The sequence below is a fragment of the Tenebrio molitor genome, chromosome 4, assembly GCF_963966145.1.
Source record: "Tenebrio molitor chromosome 4, icTenMoli1.1, whole genome shotgun sequence".
NCBI classification, from domain to species: Eukaryota; Metazoa; Arthropoda; class Insecta; order Coleoptera; family Tenebrionidae; genus Tenebrio; species Tenebrio molitor.
The window spans coordinates 28,219,723-28,243,182 of NC_091049.1; the positions used below are offsets into that span (position 1 = coordinate 28,219,723).

At 37.0% G+C, this 23,460-nt stretch overlaps 2 protein-coding genes across 2 annotated transcripts; both read right to left on the reverse strand.

Annotated features, from left to right (window-relative positions):
- Positions 1-18,538: 18,538 nt before the first annotated feature.
- Positions 18,539-22,769, reverse strand: LOC138129644 (ionotropic receptor 21a-like). Its single transcript, XM_069045931.1, has 3 exons — positions 22,548-22,769; positions 18,997-22,500; positions 18,539-18,946 (listed from the first exon to the last, which is right to left on the reverse strand). The coding sequence occupies exon 2, from the start codon at positions 21,752-21,754 to the stop codon at positions 19,967-19,969; it is 1,788 nt and encodes a 595-aa protein (XP_068902032.1). The 5' UTR covers positions 21,755-22,500; positions 22,548-22,769; the 3' UTR covers positions 18,539-18,946; positions 18,997-19,966.
- LOC138129448 (uncharacterized) lies at positions 22,237-23,348 on the reverse strand. Its single transcript, XM_069045745.1, has 2 exons — positions 22,548-23,348; positions 22,237-22,500 (listed from the first exon to the last, which is right to left on the reverse strand). The coding sequence occupies exons 1-2, from the start codon at positions 23,346-23,348 to the stop codon at positions 22,237-22,239; spliced, it is 1,065 nt and encodes a 354-aa protein (XP_068901846.1).
- Positions 23,349-23,460: the final 112 nt, after the last annotated feature.

Below are 23,460 nucleotides of genomic sequence, written 5' to 3' on the forward strand. Positions count from 1 at the left end.
GTGCAAAATTCATTGCCATATGTTGCTTAATAAAGGAGCTATGGGCGTTTAAATGATTTTCCGAGGTGAAAATTAGATAGAAGGGGGGGTACATGGTTTTTTTCCAAAAATTTTTTGTCGCCGATTCGAACCAAATTGCTGTGAGTTATTTTATAGGATGAGTTGAATTCAGGCATAGTAAAAGTTCCGGCTATTGAACCCATTTTTTGCTGTGGGAGCCAAATTTTTGGTTTTTTGCGAATTTCTCTAAAACGAAAAAATCCATGTTAATTTTTTTCGGCTCAGAAGAATCGCCTTGACAAGAGCAATCCAACGGTGCAAAATTCATTGCCATATGTTGCTTAATAAAGGAGCTATGGGCGTTTAAATGATTTTCCGAAGTGAAAATTAGATAGAAGGGGGGGGTACATGGTTTTTTCCAAAAAATTTTTGTCGCCGAATCGAACCAAATTGCTGTGAGTTATTTTATAGGATGAGTTGAATTCAGGCATAGTAAAAGTTCCGGCCATTGAACCCATTTTTTGCTGTGGGAGCCAAAAATATGGATTTTTTAGTTTTTTGCGAATTTCTCTAAAACGGAAAAATCCATGTTAATTTTTTTCGGCTCAGAAGAAGCGCCTTGACAAGAGCAATCCAACGGTGCAAAATTCATTGCCATATGTTGCTTAATAAAGGAGCTATGGGCGTTTAAATGATTTTCCGAGGTGAAAATTAGATAGAAGGGGGGGTACATGGTTTTTTTCCAAAAATTTTTTGTCGCCGATTCGAACCAAATTGCTGTGAGTTATTTTATAGGATGAGTTGAATTCAGGCATAGTAAAAGTTCCGGCTATTGAACCCATTTTTTGCTGTGGGAGCCAAGTTTTTGGTTTTTTGCGAATTTCTCTAAAACGGAAAAATCCAGGTTAATTTTTTTCGGCTCAGAGGAAGCGCCTTGACAAGAGCAATCCAACGGTGCAAAATTCATTGCCATATGTTGCTTAATAAGGGAGCTATGGGCGTTTAAATGATTTTCCGCGGTGAAAATTAGATAGAAGGGGGGGGTACATGGTTTTTTTCCAAAAATTTTTTGTCGCCGATTCGAACCAAATTGCTGTGAGTTATTTTATAGGATGAGTTGAATTCAGGCATAGTAAAAGTTCCGGCCATTGAACCCATTTTTTGCTGTGGGAGCCAAAAATATGGATTTTTTGTTTTTTTGCGAATTTCTCTAAAACGGAAAAATCCAGGTAATTTTTTTTCGGCTCAGAAGAATCGCCTTGACAAGAGCAATCCAACGGTGCAAAATTCATTGCCATATGTGGCTTAATAAAGGAGCTATGGGCGTTTAAATGATTTTCCGAGGTGAAAATTAGATAGAAGAGGGGGTACATGGTTTTTTTCCAAAAATTTTTTGTCGCCGATTCGAACCAAATTGCTGTGAGTTATTTTATAGGATGAGTTGAATTCAGGCATAGTAAAAGTTCCGGCTATTGAACCCATTTTTTGCTGTGGGAGCCAAATTTTTGGTTTTTTGCGAATTTCTCTAAAACGGAAAAATCCAGGTTAATTTTTTTCGGCTCAGAAGAAGCGCCTTGACAAGAGCAATCCAACGGTGCAAAATTCATTGCCATATGTTGCTTAATAAAGGAGCTATGGGCGTTTAAATGATTTTCCGAAGTGAAAATTAGATAGAAGGGGGGGGGTACATGGTTTTTTCCAAAAAATTTTTGTCGCCGAATCGAACCAAATTGCTGTGAGTTATTTTATAGGATGAGTTGAATTCAGGTATAGTAAAAGTTCCGGCCATTGAACACATTTTTTGCTGTGGGAGCCAAAAATATTGATTTTTTGGTTTTTTGCGAATTTCTCTAAAACGAAAAAATCCATGTTAATTTTTTTCGGCTCAGAAGAATCGCCTTGACAAGAGCAATCCAACGGTGCAAAATTCATTGCCATATGTTGCTTAATAAAGGAGCTATGGGCGTTTAAATGATTTTCCGAAGTGAAAATTAGATAGAAGGGGGGGGGTACATGGTTTTTTCCAAAAAATTTTTGTCGCCGAATCGAACCAAATTGCTGTGAGTTATTTTATAGGATGAGTTGAATTCAGGCATAGTAAAAGTTCCGGCCATTGAACCTATTTTTTGCTGTGGGAGCCAAAAATATGGATTCTTTAGTTTTTTGCGAATTTCTCTAAAACGGAAAAATCCATGTTAATTTTTTTTCGGCTCAGAAGAAGCGCCTTGACAAGAGCAATCCAACGGTGCAAAATTCATTGCCATATGTTGCTTAATAAAGGAGCTATGGGCGTTTAAATGATTTTCCGAGGTGAAAATTAGATAGAAGGGGGGGTACATGGTTTTTTTCCAAAAATTTTTTGTCGCCGATTCGAACCAAATTGCTGTGAGTTATTTTATAGGATGAGTTGAATTCAGGCATAGTAAAAGTTCCGGCTATTGAACCCATTTTTTGCTGTGGGAGCCAAATTTTTGGTTTTTTGCGAATTTCTCTAAAACGGAAAAATCCAGGTTAATTTTTTTCGGCTCAGAAGAAGCGCCTTGACAAGAGCAATCCAACGGTGCAAAATTCATTGCCATATGTTGCTTAATAAAGGAGCTATGGGCGTTTAAATGATTTTCCGAAGTGAAAATTAGATAGAAGGGGGGGGGTACATGGTTTTTTCCAAAAAATTTTTGTCGCCGAATCGAACCAAATTGCTGTGAGTTATTTTATAGGATGAGTTGAATTCAGGTATAGTAAAAGTTCCGGCCATTGAACACATTTTTTGCTGTGGGAGCCAAAAATATTGATTTTTTGGTTTTTTGCGAATTTCTCTAAAACGGAAAAATCCAGGTTAATTTTTTTCGGCTCAGAAGAAGCGCCTTGACAAGAGCAATCCAACGGTGCAAAATTCATTGCCATATGTTGCTTAATAAAGGAGCTATGGGCGTTTAAATGATTTTCCGAAGTGAAAATTAGATAGAAGGGGGGGGGTACATGGTTTTTTCCAAAAAATTTTTGTCGCCGAATCGAACCAAATTGCTGTGAGTTATTTTATAGGATGAGTTGAATTCAGGTATAGTAAAAGTTCCGGCCATTGAACACATTTTTTGCTGTGGGAGCCAAAAATATTGATTTTTTAGTTTTTTGCGAATTTCTCTAAAACGGAAAAATCCATGTTAATTTTTTTCGGCTCAGAAGAAGCGCCTTGACAAGAGCAATCCAACGGTGCAAAATTCATTGCCATATGTTGCTTAATAAAGGAGCTATGGGCGTTTAAATGATTTTCCGAGGTGAAAATTAGATAGAAGGGGGGGTACATGGTTTTTTTCCAAAAATTTTTTGTCGCCGATTCGAACCAAATTGCTGTGAGTTATTTTATAGGATGAGTTGAATTCAGGCATAGTAAAAGTTCCGGCTATTGAACCCATTTTTTGCTGTGGGAGCCAAGTTTTTGGTTTTTTGCGAATTTCTCTAAAACGGAAAAATCCAGGTTAATTTTTTTCGGCTCAGAAGAAGCGCCTTGACAAGAGCAATCCAACGGTGCAAAATTCATTGCCATATGTTGCTTAATAAGGGAGCTATGGGCGTTTAAATGATTTTCCGCGGTGAAAATTAGATAGAAGGGGGGGGTACATGGTTTTTTTCCAAAAATTTTTTGTCGCCGATTCGAACCAAATTGCTGTGAGTTATTTTATAGGATGAGTTGAATTCAGGCATAGTAAAAGTTCCGGCCATTGAACCCATTTTTTGCTGTGGGAGCCAAAAATATGGATTTTTTGTTTTTTTGCGAATTTCTCTAAAACGGAAAAATCCAGGTAATTTTTTTTCGGCTCAGAAGAATCGCCTTGACAAGAGCAATCCAACGGTGCAAAATTCATTGCCATATGTGGCTTAATAAAGGAGCTATGGGCGTTTAAATGATTTTCCGAGGTGAAAATTAGATAGAAGGGGGGGTACATGGTTTTTTTCCAAAAATTTTTTGTCGCCGATTCGAACCAAATTGCTGTGAGTTATTTTATAGGATGAGTTGAATTCAGGCATAGTAAAAGTTCCGGCCATTGAACCCATTTTTTGCTGTGGGAGCCAAATTTTTGGTTTTTTGCGAATTTCTCTAAAACGGAAAAATCCAGGTTAATTTTTTTCGGCTCAGAAGAAGCGCCTTGACAAGAGCAATCCAACGGTGCAAAATTCATTGCCATATGTTGCTTAATAAAGGAGCTATGGGCGTTTAAATGATTTTCCGAAGTGAAAATTAGATAGAAGGGGGGGGGTACATGGTTTTTTCCAAAAAATTTTTGTCGCCGAATCGAACCAAATTGCTGTGAGTTATTTTATAGGATGAGTTGAATTCAGGTATAGTAAAAGTTCCGGCCATTGAACACATTTTTTGCTGTGGGAGCCAAAAATATTGATTTTTTAGTTTTTTGCGAATTTCTCTAAAACGGAAAAATCCATGTTAATTTTTTTCGGCTCAGAAGAAGCGCCTTGACAAGAGCAATCCAACGGTGCAAAATTCATTGCCATATGTTGCTTAATAAAGGAGCTATGGGCGTTTAAATGATTTTCCGAGGTGAAAATTAGATAGAAGGGGGGGTACATGGTTTTTTTCCAAAAATTTTTTGTCGCCGATTCGAACCAAATTGCTGTGAGTTATTTTATAGGATGAGTTGAATTCAGGCATAGTAAAAGTTCCGGCTATTGAACCCATTTTTTGCTGTGGGAGCCAAGTTTTTGGTTTTTTGCGAATTTCTCTAAAACGGAAAAATCCAGGTTAATTTTTTTCGGCTCAGAAGAAGCGCCTTGACAAGAGCAATCCAACGGTGCAAAATTCATTGCCATATGTTGCTTAATAAGGGAGCTATGGGCGTTTAAATGATTTTCCGCGGTGAAAATTAGATAGAAGGGGGGGGTACATGGTTTTTTTCCAAAAATTTTTTGTCGCCGATTCGAACCAAATTGCTGTGAGTTATTTTATAGGATGAGTTGAATTCAGGCATAGTAAAAGTTCCGGCCATTGAACCCATTTTTTGCTGTGGGAGCCAAAAATATGGATTTTTTGTTTTTTTGCGAATTTCTCTAAAACGGAAAAATCCAGGTAATTTTTTTTCGGCTCAGAAGAATCGCCTTGACAAGAGCAATCCAACGGTGCAAAATTCATTGCCATATGTTGCTTAATAAAGGAGCTATGGGCGTTTAAATGATTTTCCGAGGTGAAAATTAGATAGAAGGGGGGGTACATGGTTTTTTTCCAAAAATTTTTTGTCGCCGATTCGAACCAAATTGCTGTGAGTTATTTTATAGGATGAGTTGAATTCAGGCATAGTAAAAGTTCCGGCTATTGAACCCATTTTTTGCTGTGGGAGCCAAGTTTTTGGTTTTTTGCGAATTTCTCTAAAACGGAAAAATCCAGGTTAATTTTTTTCGGCTCAGAAGAAGCGCCTTGACAAGAGCAATCCAACGGTGCAAAATTCATTGCCATATGTTGCTTAATAAGGGAGCTATGGGCGTTTAAATGATTTTCCGCGGTGAAAATTAGATAGAAGGGGGGGGTACATGGTTTTTTTCCAAAAATTTTTTGTCGCCGATTCGAACCAAATTGCTGTGAGTTATTTTATAGGATGAGTTGAATTCAGGCATAGTAAAAGTTCCGGCCATTGAACCCATTTTTTGCTGTGGGAGCCAAAAATATGGATTTTTTGTTTTTTTGCGAATTTCTCTAAAACGGAAAAATCCAGGTAATTTTTTTTCGGCTCAGAAGAATCGCCTTGACAAGAGCAATCCAACGGTGCAAAATTCATTGCCATATGTTGCTTAATAAAGGAGCTATGGGCGTTTAAATGATTTTCCGAAGTGAAAATTAGATAGAAGGGGGGGGTACATGGTTTTTTCCAAAAATTTTTTGTCGCCGAATCGAACCAAATTGCTGTGAGTTATTTTATAGGATGAGTTGAATTCAGGCATAGTAAAAGTTCCGGCCATTGAACCCATTTTTTGCTGTGGGAGCCAAAAATATGGATTTTTTAGTTTTTTGCGAATTTCTCTAAAACGGAAAAATCCATGTTAATTTTTTTCGGCTCAGAAGAAGCGCCTTGACAAGAGCAATCCAACGGTGCAAAATTCATTGCCATATGTTGCTTAATAAAGGAGCTATGGGCGTTTAAATGATTTTCCGAGGTGAAAATTAGATAGAAGGGGGGGTACATGGTTTTTTTCCAAAAATTTTTTGTCGCCGATTCGAACCAAATTGCTGTGAGTTATTTTATAGGATGAGTTGAATTCAGGCATAGTAAAAGTTCCGGCTATTGAACCCATTTTTTGCTGTGGGAGCCAAATTTTTGGTTTTTTGCGAATTTCTCTAAAACGGAAAAATCCAGGTTAATTTTTTTCGGCTCAGAAGAAGCGCCTTGACAAGAGCAATCCAACGGTGCAAAATTCATTGCCATATGTTGCTTAATAAAGGAGCTATGGGCGTTTAAATGATTTTCCGAAGTGAAAATTAGATAGAAGGGGGGGGGTACATGGTTTTTTCCAAAAAATTTTTGTCGCCGAATCGAACCAAATTGCTGTGAGTTATTTTATAGGATGAGTTGAATTCAGGTATAGTAAAAGTTCCGGCCATTGAACACATTTTTTGCTGTGGGAGCCAAAAATATTGATTTTTTGGTTTTTTGCGAATTTCTCTAAAACGAAAAAATCCATGTTAATTTTTTTCGGCTCAGAAGAATCGCCTTGACAAGAGCAATCCAACGGTGCAAAATTCATTGCCATATGTTGCTTAATAAAGGAGCTATGGGCGTTTAAATGATTTTCCGAAGTGAAAATTAGATAGAAGGGGGGGGTACATGGTTTTTTCCAAAAATTTTTTGTCGCCGAATCGAACCAAATTGCTGTGAGTTATTTTATAGGATGAGTTGAATTCAGGCATAGTAAAAGTTCCGGCCATTGAACCCATTTTTTGCTGTGGGAGCCAAAAATATGGATTTTTTAGTTTTTTGCGAATTTCTCTAAAACGGAAAAATCCATGTTAATTTTTTTCGGCTCAGAAGAAGCGCCTTGACAAGAGCAATCCAACGGTGCAAAATTCATTGCCATATGTTGCTTAATAAAGGAGCTATGGGCGTTTAAATGATTTTCCGAGGTGAAAATTAGATAGAAGGGGTGGTACATGGTTTTTTTCCAAAAATTTTTTGTCGCCGATTCGAACCAAATTGCTGTGAGTTATTTTATAGGATGAGTTGAATTCAGGCATAGTAAAAGTTCCGGCTATTGAACCCATTTTTTGCTGTGGGAGCCAAATTTTTGGTTTTTTGCGAATCTCTAAAACGGAAAAATCCAGGTTAATTTTTTTCGGCTCAGAAGAAGCGCCTTGACAAGAGCAATCCAACGGTGCAAAATTCATTGCCATATGTTGCTTAATAAAGGAGCTATGGGCGTTTAAATGATTTTCCGAAGTGAAAATTAGATAGAAGGGGGGGGGTACATGGTTTTTTCCAAAAACTTTTTGTCGCCGAATCGAACCAAATTGCTGTGAGTTATTTTATAGGATGAGTTGAATTCAGGTATAGTAAAAGTTCCGGCCATTGAACACATTTTTTGCTGTGGGAGCCAAAAATATTGATTTTTTGGTTTTTTGCGAATTTCTCTAAAACGAAAAAATCCATGTTAATTTTTTTCGGCTCAGAAGAATCGCCTTGACAAGAGCAATCCAACGGTGCAAAATTCATTGCCATATGTTGCTTAATAAAGGAGCTATGGGCGTTTAAATGATTTTCCGAAGTGAAAATTAGATAGAAGGGGGGGGTACATGGTTTTTTCCAAAAATTTTTTGTCGCCGAATCGAACCAAATTGCTGTGAGTTATTTTATAGGATGAGTTGAATTCAGGCATAGTAAAAGTTCCGGCCATTGGACCCATTTTTTGCTGTGGGAGCCAAAAATATGGATTTTTTAGTTTTTTGCGAATTTCTCTAAAACGGAAAAATCCAGGTTAATTTTTTTCGGCTCAGAAGAAGCGCCTTGACAAGAGCAATCCAACGGTGCAAAATTCATTGCCATATGTTGCTTAATAAGGGAGCTATGGGCGTTTAAATGATTTTCCGCGGTGAAAATTAGATAGAAGGGGGGGGTACATGGTTTTTTTCCAAAAATTTTTTGTCGCCGATTCGAACCAAATTGCTGTGAGTTATTTTATAGGATGAGTTGAATTCAGGTATAGTAAAAGTTCCGGCCATTGAACACATTTTTTGCTGTGGGAGCCAAAAATATTGATTTTTTGGTTTTTTGCGAATTTCTCTAAAACGAAAAAATCCATGTTAATTTTTTTCGGCTCAGAAGAATCGCCTTGACAAGAGCAATCCAACGGTGCAAAATTCATTGCCATATGTTGCTTAATAAAGGAGCTATGGGCGTTTAAATGATTTTCCGAAGTGAAAATTAGATAGAAGGGGGGGGTACATGGTTTTTTCCAAAAATTTTTTGTCGCCGAATCGAACCAAATTGCTGTGAGTTATTTTATAGGATGAGTTGAATTCAGGCATAGTAAAAGTTCCGGCCATTGAACCCATTTTTTGCTGTGGGAGCCAAGTTTTTGGTTTTTTGCGAATTTCTCTAAAACGGAAAAATCCAGGTTAATTTTTTTCTGCTCAGAAGAAGCGCCTTGACAAGAGCAATCCAACGGTGCAAAATTCATTGCCATATGTTGCTTAATAAGGGAGCTATGGGCGTTTAAATGATTTTCCGCGGTGAAAATTAGATAGAAGGGGGGGGTACATGGTTTTTTTCCAAAAATGTTTTGTCGCCGATTCGAACCAAATTGCTGTGAGTTATTTTATACGATGAGTTGAATTCAGGCATAGTAAAAGTTCCGGCCATTGAACCCATTTTTTGCTGTGGGAGCCAAAGATATGGATTTTTTGTTTTTTTGCGAATTTCTCTAAAACGGAAAAGCCAGGTAAATTTTTTTCGGCTCAGAAGAATCGCCTTGACAAGAGCAATCCAACGGTGCAAAATTCATTGCCATATGTGGCTTAATAAGGGAGCTATGGGCGTTTAACTGATTTTCCGAAGTGAAAATTAGATAGAAGGGGGGGGTACATGGTTTTTTTTCAAAAAATTTTTGTCGCCGAATCGAACCAAATTGCTGTGAGTAATTTTATAAGATGAGTTGAATTCAGGTATAGTAAAAGTTCCAGCCATTGAACCCATTTTTTGCTGTGGGAGCCAAAGATAAGGATTTTTTGTTTTTTTGCGAATTTCTCTAAAACGGAAAAATCCAGGTTAATTTTTTTCGGCTCAGAAGAATCGCCTTGACAAGAACAATTCAACGGTGCAAAATTCATTGCCATATGTGGCTTAATAAGGGAGCTATGAGCGTTTAAATGATTTTCCGAAGTGAAAATTAGTTAGAAGGGGGGGGGTACATGGTTTTTTTCCAAAAATTTTTTGTCGCCGAATCGAACCAAATTGCTGTGAGTTATTTTATAGGATGAGTTGAATTCAGGTATAGTAAAAGTTCCGGCCATTGAACCCATTTTTTGCTGTGGGAGCCAAAAATATGGATTTTTTGGTTTTTTGCGAATTTCTCTAAAACGGAAAAATCCAGGTTAATTTTTTTCGGCTCAGAAGAAGCGCCTTGACAAGCGCAAATTCATTATCATATTATGTTTAATAAGGGAGCTACGGCCGTTTAAATGTTTTTTCCGGGTGCAAATTTAATAGAAGGTAGGGGTCATGGTTTTTTCGAAAAAAATTTTTGTCGCCGATCCGAACGAAATTGCGGTGAGTTATTGTATAATCTACAAACAACAACAAAATTGTATCAAAATCAAATGATAATAAATATGAAACCTTTCACTTACAAACAGTAACATACGATTGTTGACCACAAAGTTTTCCGAAAATTTTACATTAATAGGTCTGGTCGTTGCAGTAAGAATTGTTAGGAAAACTTTCTTATTCTTCAAATTCCACGTGTACCATTGCAAGCTGGTAAACTCTTGAAAAACCTTCTCTGACTGAAAAAAGCCTAATTAATATTTCTTGTCTTTTTGAGATATTTACCTCTTCTTCTAAGATATGCCTTTCAGTAGTGATACAACAAGGCCCGGTTGTATAAAGCTTAGTAGTTAATATCGTGTCAGCTAACAACGCGTCAAGTCGGAAATCTGCTCATTTGATTAGCTGATTCAAATAAAATGTTAAATATCCTCCAATCAGATCGCTTGACATTATGTTAACTTTAACAACGACTTGACATCGCTTTATACAACCGGGCCTAAGTGTTAATAAGAATTAGAACGAAAATCATATCACATCCTATAGATCAGGGATGAGCAACCTTTTTTTACAACGGGCCAGCTTCAAATTTAAAAATGTTGTGCGGGCCGCATTTAAGAAACATGATAATGATGAACTCAAATTATATCTTTATTAACAAAATAAATCTAGTATAAAAATTACCGAAATAAAATTCTCAATGAGAAATTTGGCATTGCTTCTTGGCCATCAATTGGTCTATATTTGCAGAAACAGACGACACAGCAACTCGCACGCAGCTTTCTAACCGTACATTATTTAATAATCTCGATCGCTTTTCATTATTTTCATTGCGGAAAACAATTGATCGCAAACATAGGTACAATCGCGGCCATCCAAAAGTGAACGATAGCTTGCGAAAATTTTCGTATTTTTCGTTAGATTAAATCAGGCTGTATTCATTGGCGTTCGTGCAGCAGGGGTTACTATTTTAATAATAAAAAGTTGTAATACATATTTTTTAATAAAAACGAGGTTGAGAAGTAATTAATACATTATTAATGTGAAAGTAAACTTTAGTAAAGGAATCTTTCCAACACCTATTCGTATTGGCCTTGCAAGCCTGTTTTTTTGCCAACGCCTCTTTATATTGAAGATGCAAGTCTTATTACAATGTAATTCTCTTGCCACAGAACCCAACGACCAATTTTCTTCTAGCTTTGCAATACCCCTAGCTGTCTGAATCGGAGTGAGATGTGCCATTTAAAAAAAAATAGTTTCAATAATTTTTTTAACGCTAGTGTCAAACTTTGACATTTTAGGACGCCTATGATTTAAAGTAAAAATCAAACTATAAAAAAAAAACCGTTCACTTTTGGATGGCCGCGATAGTACTTCCAAAAAGTGTCATTATTTGCTTTGCCTAATCGTGGGGATTTTTCTAAACTTATGTATTTTTGGTAGAAATTATGTGTCAACATTTTGAAATTTATTTCTTAAATCCGTGTCGTTTTGTAAATCTATTAATTCCATTTGTAACTCATCCGGAACTGTTTCCACGTCTATATTAAATGGGGAAGAAAAAATGTTAAAACTACGAACGGTTTTTTCTGATCTAAATATTTTAAATCGCGATTCAAATTCCGTTATTCATTTTTGTAAATGCTGGGCATATTTTCAGGTTTCTGAAGGGTTTTCTTTTTTTAGGTGTGGAAAATGTGACATGTTGTTTGATAACAGATGTTTGTTCCAAATTTTAAGTTTGCTTTCAAAAGCATTAATTTTATCAAACATGTTATGAATGAACTGGTCTCTTCCTTGAAGTTCCATGTTTAAGTCATTCAAATGCTGAGTTATATCGACGAGAAAGGCAAAATCACACATCCATTCTTTATCTTCGAAATGGGGAAATCGATATTCTTTCATTTCCACAAACAATTGAATATCATTTTTTAAGTTATATAGTCTTTTTAACATAGCACCTCTACTCAACCAACGCACTTCTGTGTTGTAAAGTACATCACCATATTTACTTCCCAAATCTTTTAAAAACTCATTAAATTGGCGGTGATTTAACGCTCGAGGTTTGAGAAAATTAATAAGTTTTATTACAGGCGTAGTGACATTAGGCATATTTAAAATTTTTGCGCAAAGATTCTGTTGGTGAATTATGCAATGGTTAACAAAAGTTTGAAAAGTCAAAATGTAAAATCTTTAAAGGGCCGCATGCGGCCCGCGGGCCGCGGGTTGCTCATCCCTGCTATAGATTATAAATATTAAAATTACATATTGCGAAACAGTCACTGTCAATCTATTATTTACATACTCGTAAAAAAGAGAAAACGCAGCTTACAGCCAGAATGGCATTATGAGATTACTCATTATTATTATTATCATTGTGTTTTGTTTCCACCAGGAAATGACGTAAATAAATTAAGTGAGAAGATAGTAATAGTATACAGGATATTTCACGAGTGATAATGAGCCCGACGGAATTGAACGCAAGAGGCATTTTTATTACATTGGCCTTAAATCAGGATCATCGTTCGAATACATTATTTAATCGTTGTATTTTAATTTTTTCGTAAATGTCAGTTATGACAAATTTGAACAATTATTTAAAGCTCAGCTATCATGGATTCATAATTTCATTTTAAAACAATACGATATTTAAAATATCCACGTTAGCTTTGCAAATGTATTGTGGGTTGCATCTTCAATCCCGCCGGGCTCATTATCACACATGAAATACCCTGTATATTGCGTCGCTACGAGGAGAAACAAAATACATATCCAGAAAAGAAAAGAAAATATTGTCATTTTTTCAGTAAATAAATGTTTACAAAACAATCACTCCAAAGCTGACAGTCAAAAACAGTTTTGCGTGATGGTAGCAAAAATTGAAAGTTTGTATTGGCGCTATCGATTACCTGAGTATCAAAAGCGTATGTTAAAAGTTAGAATGAAAGGGATTACCGTATGAAATCGCAATGTCTGTCGATAATAATTTTCAATGAATTTGGACTGCCTCTTGATAATTGTCGTCATGTATCAGATTTTCTTCTGTACCGGTCAAAGTGCATGCAAGGCTTTTAACAAACATCTTGAACAATTTCATCTGCAACACGACGTGCTGCGTTACGTAAAATACTTGGTAGGCAACGGACGGTATCGTAAAACACGCCACGAAAAGCGTCATCTTGAAGAAGACAAAAGCGAACTGACCCCATTGGAACAATATCTGGTCAAGTATGTGGCGAATAAACACCAATACATCATTTTTAGCACTTGAAAAACGGGTTGTGACTGCACATAGTAGAAATATGGATGTGTTGGTGGCAGAAAATCTGTTCGCCCAATTTGACAATTGTGCAATTTCATTTTTGGTTTTGTCATTAGTGGAATCGAGACGCCACGAGTCGATCACATTCATGATATCGTTCTTGATCAGAAGAAAGCTGGTGGCAACTAAAATCTACAAGTTGTCGATTTAGACAATTGAAAGAAAGCTCCCCCACAATTCATTAATTTGGTCAGGCTCGGCGATGAAAAGAAGAAATAAATTTGCAAAACACGCAGTATCGAATAAGTACAAATTATCACTTTCATGATTATTTTGACGAATTTCAAACGAAAAATGTCACTGGCTAAAAGGCTAATCAAGTTAACTACTTAGATAGAATTATCATTTTGTGAAATTTAGATCACTGAAAACGCACAAAAGTTATCCTCTATTATATTTATAGGTTCTGTTAAAAATTACGAATATGTTACAAAGCAAAACGGAAAACAAGGGTACACAAATGAATTCTTAATTATGAATAGAAATTAGACAATTATTCGAGAGAGTCAATCTAATTTTAAGGTAATTAACAGAAATGTCCCACAGGGTAGCATTTTAGGACCCCTTCTTTGTCTTGTTGCGCTGCAAATATGACAATTTAATACATTTAGAGTAAAAAAAATACCCAAACTATACACATACGTATACTTGCTATACACAGTCGTTTTATTGGTTGCCTATCTCTCGAAAATCAATTATTAATTAATTAATTTTTAATAATAATTAATGATTTTTATCGAAACGCCCATAAACTGTGCTAAAATTGAAAAGTTGTTTTTTGGGTTAACAACAGCACACTATTGCTTTAAAATTGACGTTTCTTTGACATTTCAGGGCAAAATTTGCTGGCAATAAAGCTTGTAAATTAGAATATTTGTTGAAACATTTGTCGTTCCTAATAATCTGTTCTAATTTTTTCCACCACCGCGATTTACTAAGCAGTCACATAATACAGGTTAAAAAATCAAAATTGGAAAACTTTCACATTTTTATTGACATTATTTGAAGGCGCAAACCAGAGAAAGAACAATCCTATTAGGTGCAGTAAAACATGACATTATGAGGTCTCGGTACCACGTGTTTTAGAACCACATATCATGTTTTCAAAATACTTGACACATTGATTTTGCCAATACAAATCTAGTTTTAAAAATGAAGCTACCTTCTTGATAAAGCTTTGTTTGTGAAGCATTTTAAAATTTAGTGAATCCTAACAATTTTCAGACATAAACGTGCCTTTAGATACTAAAATCTGTTTCTCTTGCCAAAATGGCGCCGAACGAATAGACATTTCTTACTATCTGCAAGAAAAAATAATTCGATAATAAATATTTCACTAATCATTTAACTACTTACCGATATGCCTAGCTCATAATTGACAGACAGACTATCGCTGAATTGTAGTCTAACCGGTGTTTGGGCTATTGTTAGCATAAGAAGAATACATCGCTTGTTGCTTTCGTTGAAAGTTATCCAACGAACCTCATTTAGCATAGGGAATAAGGTCCCAGTCTGAAATTAGACGTGATTGCACTGAAAGAGAAAATAAAAAGCAAACATACCTGATCTTCTAGTTCTTGTCCAGAGTGTATAATTAACGTGCCTGTGATGAGTGAAGAAATGGCCCAAACAAAATATTGGAAATAGCGCCAGTAGAGGAGGTCAAATATCTCCTGTAATGAAGAAACTGTGATCATGTTATCATGGCATCAAATAGAATGCTTACAAAATAGAAAAAACTGATTGCACTGAGACACATAGAAATCCCTCCAAGAGTCAGCAATGGTAGAAGTTGCCTGGCCGCTCCAGAAACAATTCGAAACAACCTGCGAACACCTTCAAAAATATCTTCACATTTCAGAGAGGTTCAAAACAACTTCACCTTAGAAGTTCGATGTGTCTGATAATAGAACTTCTTATCCTCTCTTTCACGACCCGTTGGTACTCCATAGAGTAGAAGAGCGAGACGTCATCTTGATCCTCGTACCCGGCCGACCAGTGCTTGACCATCTCTATGCTCAAGTACACCTGACCAGTAGCGAGGTACGAGTAGTACGCGATAACATTTGCCCAGTTGACCACGACGTGCCCAGCGACAACGAACGACAATAAAAAGATCACGTCGAGAAGGTAATGCACCTGTGGCAGATACTTTCGAAAGAAGAATATCGCAAACTGATGATTTAGTGCTTCACCGACGGGGACAAGCACGATACCAGCGAAGATACCCAGGAAGGTGTTGAGGATCACCGCGAACGTTACGTATTTGCAGTCCCTCGTTATGCATTCTTGTACTTCTTTGGTGGTGCTGGAGGGTGACCAAAAATAGGAATAAATCGTATTTTCGAGATTGGTGAATGTTTTTTCGGTCACAAAGAAAGACGCGTTGAAGAAAACCGACTGGAAGAGATGGTGCAATAAAATGATGGGAAGAAAAAGTGCACTTACCGCGACGAGGCCGAAACTACCGACAATGTATTGGAATAAGAAGGCTGTGTCGAAGACTGTTATGCAGAAGTAGATATGTGCGCAGACTACAGAAGAGTGGAGGATGAGCACAAATAAGCGGATGCGTCGGTAGTGTTTGTTGTTGAAGAGTTTTATCGCCAAGAAGTGTACCCAGTAGAAGAAATTCTCTAAAAAGCAGATTAGAATTGTTGCTATTCTATTAATTTTCATTTCTGTCTCTTCGATAGTAAATTCTCAATATCCTAAAGTTGCTTGAAATTTTTGATACTTACCTTCTATGGGTTTAATTTCAAAATAGCTGATCATTCTCTGTCCATTGATCAACACTAAAATAGACAAAGAAATCACATAAATAAAATTGTTCTGCAATGGTGGTACGAAACAGTAATTTATCAAACAAGTGTATAAAATAGTGCAGTTTCAAGAATGGAGAATTTAATCGTTTTGGATGGTAAATTTTCAAAATTTTGCAAAAAACGATATCAAATTGTTCTAGTCCCTATTTTTCTATTTTATGTTCTAGTTATTAACTAAAACAGCAAATCTAGTACTAAAATATATCACTTACCTGAAACAACGAATAAAATAATGATTTAGCTCCACCTTAATATTTTTTGATTTCTTCACACCTTTGACTATGTCCTTTCACTCCTAATCGAATACAGATACAATACTAAAGTCAAACTAACTCGCGGTTCGACAGATGATAATAAATAATGAAGAGTATTTGGTGTAAAGGAATCACTAAAATGTAATAGTTGTGAACACCAAATGGTCTAAATTTCATTTAGCATTACTACCAAGAATCTAATGTTAATAAAATAACATAATGATGTTCAGAATATAATCAAAAAGGTATATTAAGCGAATGCATTAAACATTCAAGAGACCAGTTAATAAAAGCGTACACAAAAAGAATTATTTGTTCTAATGTCTTTGCATTAATTCATAATATATACATTTATGCCTAGAAAAATACCACAGGCGAACGATTACGTTCCAATACGAATTAAAAATGATATTTCAAATTTAAATATTTCTCTTTACAAATGGGTAATTTTAATAATGCTTTTTTAAAATTTTTCGTATCCCACCTCCACCCGGCGGCACGGCAATTTTGCCGGAGTACATACACTATTACGGATAATACTATCAAGTAATAGTGCAGTGCTTATCAACATAATTACCGGCGTCTCGCCTCCACATTTTGACTTTTTTGTGTTTTATGTTCTGTGTCAATGTTAAGGAATTTCCTCACGATGTGACATGAGTATAATAATATACCTTTTTGAATTTCAACCACCAATGTGTTCTCTAAGTCCAAAATTTTTAAATTTTTAAAAAGAGATTGCGGTACTATTCCTGTTGCTGAAATTATAAATGGTAAAATCGAAATTTTTTCTAAACACCAAAGATTTCTCATAGCAACGGATAGTTCTAAATATTTATTAATTTTTGTATTATATGTTTGTGTTATATTGTGTGAATTTGGAACAGCTATATCTAAAAGATATGCTTGCTTTTGTTGTTTATTTAAAATAATAATGTCTGGTCTGTTATGCTGAATGTGAATGTCAGTTAAAACTGTGCGATCAAAATATAATTTGTAATTGTCATTTTCTAAACAACTTTCTGGTTTATAAATGTAATGTGGTTGTGTATCCTTGAATAAATTGAATTTAACTGCTAAATTCATGTGTATAATTTTTGCGAATATATCATGACGTTTTTTATATTTGCTTTGAGCCAAAACGGTGCAAGAAGAAATGATGTGTTCAATGGTTTCCCCTTCAGTTCCGCAAATCCTACATTTATCGATGATCGATTGTAAAGCGCATATGTGTTTTTTATAATTTCTTGTATTTATAACACGATCTTGTATTGCAAATATAAAACCCTCAGTCTCAGGATGAATATTTGATTTTTTAAGCCATGCATGAGAAGCTTCAATATTAATTTCTGGCTGTTCTAGCTCTTTAAAATATCTCCCATGTAAAGACTTTTGTTTTATATTTGCTATAGTGTCAGGTATATTTGGCTCAACAATATCTGAAATTACATTATCACTTATTATTATATTCTTCTTCATTCATCATCCTTCATCTTTTATCCTTCATTCTTCATTTTCATTCTCCATTTCTCCATTTCTCCATTTCTTCATTTCTTCATTTCTTCATTTCTTCATTTCTTCATTTCTCCATTTCTTCATTTCTTCATTTCTCCATTTCTTCATTTCTTCATTTCTTCATTTCTCCATTTCTCCATTTCTCCATTTCTCCATTTCTCCATTTCTCCATTTCTCCATTTCTCCATTTCTCCATTTCTTCATTTCTTCATTTCTTCATTTCCCCATTTCTTCATTTCTTCATTTCTTCATTCTTATTTCTTCATTCTTCATTCTTCATTCTTCATTCTTCATTCTTCATTCTTCATTCTTCATTCTTCATTCTTCATTCTTCATTCTTCATTCTTCATTCTTCATTCTTCATCCTTCATCCTTCATTCTTCATTCTTCATTCTTCATTCTTCATTCTTCATTCTTCATTCTTCATTCTTCATTCTTCATTCTTCATTCTTCATTCTTCATTCTTCATTCTTCATTCTTCATTCATTCTTCATTCTTCATTCTTCATTCTTCATTCTTCATTCTTCATTCTTCATTCTTCATTCTTCATTCTTCATTCTTCATTCTTCATTCTTCATTCTTCATTCTTCATTCTTCATTCTTCATTCTTCATTCTTCATTCTTCATTCTTCATTCTTCATTCTTCATTCTTCATTCTTCATTCTTCATTCTTCATTCTTCATTCTTCGTTCTTCGTTCTTCATTCTTCATTCTTCATTCTTCATTCTTCATTCTTCATTCTTCATTCTTCATTCTTCATTATTCGTTCTTCATTCAATCTGCAATGTCTTATTCGCTTTACACGATTTGTGAATTATCTTCACGTTGAGTGGCTCGAGATAATTTGAAAAAAGAGGGTGTAGAGTTGGTCATTGTGGAACTCCCAACAAGTCAATATTGTCTACAAATTACTACACAGACCAGAGATTCTTGTGATTCTTATTATACAGGAGGCGATTTGTGGGTGACAGAGTGAATTTCAATTTTTTTTTTCAATATTCTTTACTTGGAGTGAAACTGCATCAATACAATAAAAAACGAAGTGACAGTAATCAAGATACTGGGAATAGTGGATCTGTCAATGTGCGTAAATCTAGCTGCGGAAAACACGGGATAGTTTTCCAAAATGAAGTTGGAAAAAGCGTACAATTCTTTCTTCTCTCTCGATTTCAAATTTGGCAAATTCCATCTCAACTGATACGACGATCTGAGTATCTTCCCGGCCTCTTTTAACACCAAATCGCACAATGCAATAAGACAGACGACGGGAACCTGAAAAACAATCAACAAATGTGCACGTTTTGACAACGAAAATAACTCACAAATGTCACTAAGATGATCGCTATGTCTGATGTAATAATTTTTGCTATTTGCTCTTGAGGGTATCTAAAGTTCGTCATGAAGATGTAATCCAAGTAGTTAATTAATTGCAAAGTTGTGTCCGAGATGAGCAACGTAATGGGCCAAGTGAAGATATCGTTGAAGATGTCAACGGTTTCCCTCAAGGTGTACACGTCAAAGTAGAGCTTTCGCAAAGAGAAGAGAACTTGCTGACAGTCGTTTTGATACTTTAAAAGCTCCAGTTTCTTTGACAAGGAGTGGTATCTCGCCAGTAACATTTTGACGATCACACAGATGAGGAAGTGATAGATGTATTGGATGTAGTTTCTGAAATGATCTACGCCGTATTCGAAGAAATACGTTTTGCCAAAGACCTCCATCCATAAGACGATGGTATAGCAGATTGCTGCCAAGAAAGCAACATGCGCGAATATCAAAATGATGTAGTCTTTGGGTCTTTTGCAGTTGCAACTGTCAGGTTTGGTGATTTTTAAGTTTTTCAAAAGCTTCGTCCACTGATCCCGTTTAAAGAAATTTACGTCTGTCACTATCAAAAAATAGAACATTTGCTTGATGACATCGCTCGAAACGCATATCACTCTTTTGATGTGAATGAAATGGAAGTAAAAATTTTTGTACAGTAACGTGGCGACAGATATAGATAAAAGTGTCGTTAAAACAACAATCGCTCTGATCTTCTGATTTGAACTGATGAGTGGAGTGTCCACAGATGACGGTGTAACGGCAAAAATCTTGCCAATGCTAAACGTCATTTGCAGTAACCGGAAACACATCTTAACGACTGGTATCGAGCGCAGCTAGAATGATTAAATTGTTTGGTGGACGCATTTGTCGTAATTGTTGATCTAGACTACGACCTGGCAATCTATATTTTTAATTTTGTTAATGCAGGCTGAAAAATACCAACGAGAGAACTGTCACGTTTTTATTTCATTTGTTTGCACAGGAGAAAGCAGACAGACATTTGCTTCGAAGCAGTACCTCGCAAAAAAACACCAGCATGGTGAACAACGACATTATTATCCACACGGAGAAGGCACCTTGAAGGTCACGAAGACTAAACGGGGCCCACAACGTTTTGTTTTTGTTAAGCTTGATCAATCTCTCCAAGAGCATGCTGTCTTCGATGTCTCGGTACCACTTCGTAGTCAGCCCACTCTCGACAAACTTGAGGATGACTCTGTCAAAAATGTGCAACAAAGCGGACCCTCTGGGCACTATGTACGATATAAAATAGGAGGTGAAACACTCGTTGACAATGTGAAGAAGTGGAGTACCATCTTCGTCCAAGTAGTGAGTTTTGACATAAGACTCCAAGTCGCGTTTTCTCTCTACTTTTGCCAGGTTTCGAGAATAAGCAGTGGCGTCGAAGAGCTGCGGCTGCGACTTGACCCTCTTCTTTTTTAAACGAGCCATCAATTCGGACCCGTCGCTGTCAAACCTGTAGAAGTTGCTGGCGATGGGATAGTTTGTCGCATCCAGTTCTTCCAACGTGTCGATTTCTTTGAAGTAAGTCGGTGTGGTGAAAGCTTTGAAGAACGAACCTTGAATCAAGCTCAGAATGATGACGCTAAAAACCATACACCAAAACAAGAAAAACATCTGACCTATCGTTGGTACCATCTTGACAGGGATCCCGCGAAAGATGCAGTACATTTCCCACGCGACCACCATCCACTCTTTTCTTGGTTCACTGAAGTACCAGAGAACGGTGCAAACGGCAAAGACAACATAGATGGCGCACCAAGTGAGGGTGTCGAAACATGTGAAGATCATCACCCACTGCGGTACTCGCTTCGATTTGGGTACGATAGCACACATCGCGTCCGTATCGTACGGTACGGTGAACTCGACCTCTCTGGTGCCGTAGTTCATTACGAACCTCCCGTTGGTACTGATGTGGGCTTGGCGGTTGGCGACAGTACCCAAAGTTCCTGTGATGGTACCGTTCCCGATGACCCAACCGAAATTCTCGGGACCCAAACCGCCCACCATATCGATCCGGAAATTGAGATCTTCGGCCATGGTTCGTATAATGAGACCATCCAGACCCACGACCGCGTCAGGCGGCAGATTGGCATAGATGGGGTTGAATTTGAGAAGTTTCGGGATTTCGATGGTCGCCGTTGGTGGCCGACTGAACATGCAGATTTTCAACGGGAAACCGTTGAAATTCTCCCTGTCTGGAGAATCGTGGGTGGTCAACGACCCCCAAGTACCGTCGGCGTTGCCAATTAAAGGCCAGAAGACGTAGTGGGTACCGCGTTCGCAAAAACACACGTCCAAGACGCCGAAATCTTGCCAGAACCTGACGAAAGTTCTCCGCGATATTGGTACGTCCTCGACGAAGAAAATCTTGTAGAAGTGTCGCGCTTTCGGTACCACGATCTCATAGTTGACATCCAGGAAGCGGTTCAGCGCTTGCTCGTTCCAGGCTACGACCAGGTGTGTTCTGACGGAGCCAAGTCCGGTCCACTTGGTGGCGCTGTCGTTGAGAAATTTCTGCTCGACTTGTAGTTTCCTGTGTCTTTGCACGCGATTGATTAGGATCTCTGCGAAGTCTCTCGTTTCGATTCGGTGCTGCTCTGTTTGCAACAGTACCACCCGTACTGAGTTGCTCTCCCCTTCATTTAACTCATCCAGGCACTTGTCAACGTTTGTGTAACTGCTGATGCGTAGCAATTGAAGGAAAAGCAAATTGTGAAGCTTTCTGTTCATTGTCAATTGTAGATTGGCGTCTTGCGGTCAAAGCAATGCGACACATTTAGTATCGATCAATCTTGAAACTATAATTTTTCTGTGATTTATAGGTTCGTCGAATTGTGGGAAATTATATAAATTCAAATAAGGTGAACTGGATTATTTCCACTTTATTCTGGATTTATTATTGCGTGATTGACAGATGTGTTATACTTTATTTCTACCTTGTCAAAAATTAAGGACGTCAATGTATAAATTGTTTAATGTTAATGGCACGTTTTGTAAGAACGTCAGGTTCACAATAATTGTATCAAGCAAGTGAAAGAAATAATAATTGACAGTGTGCTGACTTGGGAAGGTAAATATTTAGGTTATTATGGTAAAGGAGAGAAAAACTATTTAATTAAGGGTTTCCAGCTGGAATTCAGAAAACGTAGTTGGTGCAAATAATTATCTACTTCACAAGTGCTAGTGTAGCAAACGAAAGAGGAGTTTCTTGTTTAGTTGAGTCTAAGTTGGACAATTACCAAGAGGAAAGTGGTGAAAGAGTTGAGCACACTGAAGATAATTGATCTGTTTATGGAGCAAAATCTGGCAGCGGTGAAATTGGGTCGATAATTTAATACGGAGGACAAGAAGGTGCCGTTGTCGAAAACTCCATCCACCACCACCTCAGAAGTTTCCATTTCGCAAGCAACTGTCAAAATTTTGTCAAACTCCTTCGAGACGAAGTCGCACATCACGGCGATACCAAAGAATCCGATCTGGAACGAAAGTTGTAAACGACATTACCACATTGTTCTGTCATTACCCAAAACAACAAGAGCATGTTGATATTGGCAACGAAATTGATAGATGTTCCTGTTGTCTCTTCCTTGAAATTCGGAAGACTACTTTGAAATGAAACTGTCAACAACAGAAGACTTCGCAATACGATAAACATCATGCTTAGGAGAATTTCCCATCCAAAGATCTCGTTGAAAACATTCACGATTTCTCTGAGGAGCAGAAGATTGCATCTCACTTTTTTCAACTGTTGTTTGTGCATTTGTTTCTTGTTGCGGAGTTGAAGCTTCTGCCGGCGGTACTTCTTGAAGAGCGTCGTCAAGACCACATATCCAAACAGCATGTAGAAGAACAAAGAGTACATCTGGAGGTACTCCACCAAGAACATTTTTACGAATTCGACGCTAATAGAGTCCATCCAGGTGTACGTAAGAAGAGCGAGAGACGCGATGTACGCCAAGTGCGTCAAGAAAAACACCAAGTGACAGTGTCTGTCGCTGCCTGCTGCATCAAGTTGTTTTAGCTTGTCGGTCAAAGCGAACCATTGCGTTCTCTTAAACAACATCATCACCGCCACGCTGTAACAGCTGTGCGCGTACAAGGTCATGTCGTTCATGAGGCGCAAGATGAACGAGATTGTAGAAAGCGAAGAGTAAAACGTTTTTCGTGCGTGAAGACTGTAGACCACGCCAATTGCGTAGAACAGAATCATCAAGAGCAAATATAGTTTTTGAAAGACGGTGGGATTTCGATTTTCGAGCGACGACGGCGTCAAAGCCAAGAATTTTCCGACTGTGAAGACTGTGCTCAGTATCTTCACCGCCATTTTTACTTTGGTCGAGCGGAATGTATACAACGATTGGACTGTGGCATTGATTTCATAAACAGGATTGAATAATTTATTCATGGTTTGTAAACGGAAACGAGACAATACATTA

Excerpts from the sequence above, each read along its gene's own strand:
- LOC138129644 (XM_069045931.1), bottom strand. The coding sequence starts at position 21,754 with ATGAACAGAAAGCTTCACAATTTGCTTTTCCTTCAATTGCTACGCATC.
- LOC138129448 (XM_069045745.1), bottom strand. The coding sequence starts at position 23,348 with ATGGCGGTGAAGATACTGAGCACAGTCTTCACAGTCGGAAAATTCTTG. Across the intron at positions 22,501-22,547 it reads ACATGCTCTTGTTGTTTTGG|ATCGGATTCTTTGGTATCGC; the intron begins GTAATGACAGAA and ends CTTTCGTTCCAG.